The following is a 6,000-nucleotide window of genomic DNA, read 5'->3' as shown; positions in this document are numbered from 1 at the left end:
ATTTGAAATATCAGGGCAAGTGCATTTATGGATCAGAGGAATTAATGCAAATATGTATTATTCCTACTTGCTATTTAGAGTGGACGTGGCTAAACTTGACCTGGGAAGTAAACATCATTTGGTCTATTTCTTTTAAAAAGTGAAAATGTTCTGTATATATTTATAAGAATCTGTCAGTTCCATGTTTTTTTTTGTTCTTTTTTTTACAAAGTGGCTCCATAAGAGCCTTGGCGTTGTTGAGAATGCCTTCTATTTATGCCTTTTATGGTAATTTTTAGGGATTCTGTCTAACTTTTTTTTTGCTGGAGTCATGGTCAGGATTAAATTTTAAATCAGCTCAGACAGATACAGAATAAAACTAAGCAAAAAGAATTTACATTATTCCTTAAATGGGAGTTGTAACTTTATTGCAATATTCCTTGTTTTAGCTGCCAAGTATGTAGTTCTAGGGACATATTTCAATGAAAATATTATATAAAAATGCTAGTTTCAGTGGGTAATATGCTATCCAAGGCTGTTTATCCTAGGCTAGACTGCTCTAGCAATAAAGCACCTCTTCAGAAAATTGTTTAACATAAGATCAACACAAATCTCTTTGATTTTAAACAGAAGGGAACAACTGGTGATTGCAATCGCACTATTGGAAAATGCTCATGTTTTAGTCAAAATTATTACATAGCCTGTTCTATATGGACTGCAAAGGTAGTCCTACTTTCTGTACCTAAACATAAACCCAAGCACTTCTGAAAGGAAAAACAGGATTGGAATAAAACTCTGTAGAAAGTAATACCTGAAATCTATACAATTAGCCAAGAATTACTAACTTTTTACCCTCTGTATAAATAACGTTAACAATTTCCTGGATTAGCACACTAAACTCCCAGTGTGGTTAATTATATTCTTACAGTTCTTTATTTTTATTTTCTTTTCCATAATTAGGAGAGAATTTCCAAATGCTCAAGGAAATAAATGTTTCCTAAAGCATAAATAAAGTGTAAGAAGTTTTCTTGTTTCCCATCTCAGCCTTTTTGACACGTACCAAAGCAGTCTGCATTGAACAGGATACCATACATCTATCTTGTAGACATGCTGGAGGGTAAACGGACCATTGTAGTAAATGAGTTTTTGTATAGTTACGGCTCATAAATGGCAACAGAACATCAGAATGAATATGGATACCATTAAAAAAAAATACAAAAACCCAGAAAGCATCCATGGGGCAGGCCTCTCTGTTATTAACTAGTTGGTTGCACAAACCGATTTCCCAAATACCAACATGTATAAAAGCAAAGCACTAAACTGTATGTTTTATAAAATATCACATCAAGCTGCATAATGAATGATATATCCCACAGTTTTTCATGTCCTGGGGGAACTAGCTGATTTATATCATGGTGGTCTCTGTCTGCATAAATGACTGAGCCCTTGAATTCCGGTGGAGCTGAGAAACGCTTTCTGATCCATTTCGAGAAATCGACGAGCTGTGGAATCTGTAATCTCTGCCTGCTGTCTGCTTCCAGCACAAACTCCGCCATTTCCTTTTCAGCTCCCCTTGCACCTGTGTTAAAATGAAAATGCACAACAAAATGTTCTTCTATGTGAGGAACCTTTCCATGTTTATTTGCTGTCAAATGGGGACCTGTAGGAATAGAGTTGGCTGACTTTTAAAGATCACCTAGTCCAAACCCCCTGCCATGGGTAGGGACCTCTATCACTAGATCAGGTTGCTCAAAGCCCCATCCAACGCAATCTTGAACACTTCCAGCGCTGGAATATCCACAGCTTCACTGGGCAACCTGTTCCAGTGTCTCCATCACACTCATAGAAAAAAATTCTTCCTTACTTGCAATCTAAATCTACCTTTTTTCACTTTAAAAGTGTACCCCCTTGTCTTGTCACTACAGGCCCTGCTAAAAAGTCTTTCTCCGTCTTCCTTGTAATCCCCAGTCCTTATACTGAAAGATCACAATAAGGTCTCCCTGGAGCCTTCTCTTCTCCAGGCTGAACAACCCCAACTCTCTCAGCATCTCTTCACAGGAGAGCTGCTCCAGCCTTCTGATCATTTCTGTGGCCTCCTCTGAACTCACTCCAAAAGGTCCATGTCACTCTGGTACTGAAAGACAATCACCTAGCTTGACCTGCTGGCCACACTTCTTTCAATGCAGGATATGACTGGTCTTCTGGGCTGCAAGCGCACATTGCCAGCTCATGTCCAATTTTTCATCCCCCAGTACCACCAAGTCTTTCTCTGCTGGGCTGCTCTCAATCCATTCATCCCTGATTTTGGGGACTGCCCTGACCCGGATGCAGGACCTTGCACATGGACTTGCTGAACTTCATGAGGTTCACATGGACCCACTCCATAAGCCTGTCAAGGTCCCTCTGGATGGCATCCCTTCCCTCTAGGATACCAAATCAAAGATTACAAAACTGAAGACTGTGCCTACACTGTCTCAGGAGATGTCCCAAGGCCACTTTCAAAATCAGTTTTGTATCACTTGTGCTGCAACATTAGCTTTTGATATCTAGCTATTAATCACATGTACTTAAAGCACAGAATCAAATGATTAGCCCAAAATCATGCATCTCATGAATATCAAAGACCAGAACAACACTCAGGACACCTGCATGTCAGTTCCCTGTGCAAGCATCTTCTTCAGACAGGTTCCTCCTGTCAGACACTGCATGCTGTTTCACGTATGTTCTACCTTAAAAAGTGGCTGACACCAAAAGGAATTCTTTGCATCTTCCTCAGTTGAGATTAGGAGAGCTGCTACATGCTGAGCACTTCTGAAAATCTGCTGTTGTTCTGGCAGATTACCCCTAAACACTTATTAAATGTTTTTTCAAGTTTTGGATAAATTTCTAGATTGCTGCACCTCAATTGCACAATCCACATTGCTTCTGACAGAGGTAGAAATAGATTCATGTTAAATGACAGAAGACACATTTACTAACACCTCGGTTTGCAAGGAATTAGGTTTCAAACAGCTCTTAACTCTTCACCCAAATACACTAATTTCTTCCATTGAGTAGAAACTGCCACATATTTATTCTACAGATAGGAATGCAAACATCCTTCTAAAACAGCTTAATGTATCAGAACACAATTGTAGGGGCTGAAAACAACATTTAACATCCTCAGTAGCAAAGGTGACACTTACTTCACTGTTCAGAAAACAATATAGGACTGCAACAATCAACCCCTGGAAAAAAGACAATATTCCTTAGTTAGTAGGCAGCACCCACCTAGGTCAATAAAACTTCTTTTGAATAAAAAGTTTTGAATTTACCTGAAAAGATCCCAAACACAACTCAAAGATTATTTTATAATTATTGGAACTGCGGTCAGGGAACAGAGCAAACACGGTGTAGTGAACTCCAAACAATGGAATAAGCAACAACGTGGATTTTGCAAGTCTCCTGGGTAAATAAAAAAGCTGGAGTTAATGATAAACTCTCATTTTACTAAGATGCAATGTCATTTACATAAACCTCATATGACCTCAGATTTATAAACAGTCTTAGTAAGAGTCATTTATTGCAAATTGTTTGTGTTTCAGGCTTGCTATGAGATTAGCCACATAGTAACCTCATCAATTAACATGTGCAATTCCACATTACATTGAATTTTCTGACGTCACACTCTTCCAAAAGCCAGCAAAGGGCTGCAAGGCCTCTCAGCAAAACAAAGAGCATTTTTCAGTTGCCCCTGGACAGCAGCAGGGTGTAGGACCTGCTCTCTGCTCTGTCTCTCTGACACACATCCAGCCCCCAGCCTGGTTTCATGGCACAGGTTTTGGGAATGAGGTCCTATTATTCCATGAGACCACATTCACCAAACAGGCGTGAGCCGCTGTCAGATCTCACAAGGTATTTCTTACATGGCATAAAGGGTTTAGAGTAGAAAGGAAGAACGCCTTCCTCCAAAGACATACTGACAGATCCTCTTGTCTGGGAGGTAAAATCTAAAATCTCTCTTGAAATTAAATAATTTCCTTTAAATGAGCAACCATATATTGAGTCTGTATATTGCACATACACAGTATGTGAATGGTACGTAGGAAATGTAACCCAGAGTAATGTCAATTGTGAGATTTTCATGAGTCATTTCAGGTTTATCCCCAAATACTAAAATCTCGTAACTCTACTGATGGTATTAAGCATATACCATTAACTAATGTTTAATGCTGATTACATAATACGTTTTACCACAAGACACTGAAGTTAAGGAAGAAGTTTAGTTATTAAGCAGAGCAGCTCTGACAAACTGTCTGTGAAACCACTGAAATGATGAATTGCCAATTATTCCTTATCTGTCACTTATTTCACTCTAATAACATCAGTTTAATATATTATGCAGGGCCAGTCATGCATGATTATGGATGTCTGGTATCAGATCAAATTGAAGAAGTTATAATGTTGAGTCCTGTAATTAATCACTGTCTCAGTGAATATAACTTGATTCAACAATGAAATGATGCTGTCATGAATTCACTTATTTTAACAGAAAACTCAAGGTATTTCAGGCAGTTTCATTTTTCCTATGTCAGTCTTCATGGCCTTGCTTTGTCCATAAAGTCCCAGAGGCTGCATCTGTTTATGTGGAAAAAATCAGTTCTGACAGCAAAGTTTCTCAAGAATAGTAAAACACTCACATCTAAAGGTGATAGCAGTAAGTGGGACAAATAGGATTTCTTTAGCAGAAGAAATTCATTTGCAACTAGAGGAGATGATGATGGCAGCAAATTTCTCAGTTTCCGAAGTGAAATGGAAAACTGATTTTATTTGAACTTAACCTTATCCACTGTGAAAGTAAAACGAGCAGCAAAAAGGATGGAACCAGGTACAAGCAAGGGGGAAAGAAGGGAAGGAAAACGGTGAATTGCAAGAGTAGTATTCATTTTAGACTCCTTGCTCACTTTCACTCCATTCTTGTTTTAATAATATTTGTCTAGCTGATGTTACTTTCTCTATACTGCACTTATGTTTTAGTGAAGGAAAAGGACAGATAAAATAGCCTATTCTTCTCTTTAGAAAATGCATTTTCATTGTGAATAATGAGCTTTCCAGACCTTTAATTTGCTCTGTAGATGCAGCATTTCTTGAGGAGGTTAATCTACTGTTCCCATGGGTATCAGCTAAAGACCATCCAATCCAAACTTAATCAGGCAATCAAATGGTAAAAGCAAAGAATTCACAGTGCTGGATAATGAAGGACAAGGTTGCTATTAATGAACAGTTTTTCCAATGAAGTGCTACAGTAAACTGTGGAAAACAATGGGACTGATAGGAAGGGAATGCCTCATTTTCCTACAATGCATAAATACCACATGGAAACCAAAGTAAAGTTCCTATCACAAGGAGTAAACTTGAGGGGATTTCCAAACCATAGGTTGGTCATTGTGCGGAATAATAATGTGGTGACTGCATAATTTCATCTAGATTGATTTGGTTCTCCCACATGTTTAGTTAATTCAAGCAGAAAACACAAAAAGGACTCTTGTGGCCCTACAAAGAAAAGCGTCATGTGAACCTGCTTGTGACACCTTTTCCACAGCACATCAGCATTCTTCTCTTTCTGCATTTAATGTGTCATGTTGTTTACAAAACACTTGAAGCCCTAGTTCTTCTGGCTTTAGAGATATGCTTTACTTTAGCACACCATGTATGATCTGCTTTTAGTTCAGGAATTCAGTATTTTTGAAATGAAGAAGAGGTGTTATCCAGGAGCACATTTTCAAAGGCCACTTCCATGATTTTGAATTTTCAGTGCTCAAGTCAGGATTAATCATTGAAATATCATATTAACATCCTGAAGTGTTAAACTCTCTGTCTGTATCTGGGCTTTAAAATAAGACCTATTACAACAGACTCTTGATTCTGGATTACAGTATCCAGCAGCTATTATAATAAACAACAAGTGATACGGCAATATAATAAAGAACAAATCCAATCTTAGCAATGTATTTAAATTGCCTCCCAACAATCCTTGATTCT

General features: G+C 38.1%; 1 protein-coding gene across 1 annotated transcript in view; it reads right to left on the bottom strand.

The window, feature by feature from the left end:
• Positions 1-759: 759 nt before the first annotated feature.
• Positions 760-6,000, bottom strand: part of VIPR2 (vasoactive intestinal peptide receptor 2) — a 53,882-nt gene continuing 48,641 nt past the window's right edge. Inside the window, exons 11-13 of the mRNA XM_082045850.1 lie at positions 3,294-3,423; positions 3,165-3,206; positions 760-1,558 (exon numbers count right to left, since the gene is read on the bottom strand). Coding sequence (XP_081901976.1) covers positions 1,385-1,558; positions 3,165-3,206; positions 3,294-3,423 — 346 coding nt within the window. The 3' untranslated portion in view covers positions 760-1,384. The remainder of the gene's footprint in view (positions 1,559-3,164; positions 3,207-3,293; positions 3,424-6,000) is intronic.

Source organism: Streptopelia decaocto (assembly GCF_964273445.1).
Source record: "Streptopelia decaocto genome assembly, chromosome: 2".
NCBI classification, from domain to species: Eukaryota; Metazoa; Chordata; class Aves; order Columbiformes; family Columbidae; genus Streptopelia; species Streptopelia decaocto.
This window is presented reverse-complemented; position numbering and strand designations above follow the sequence as displayed.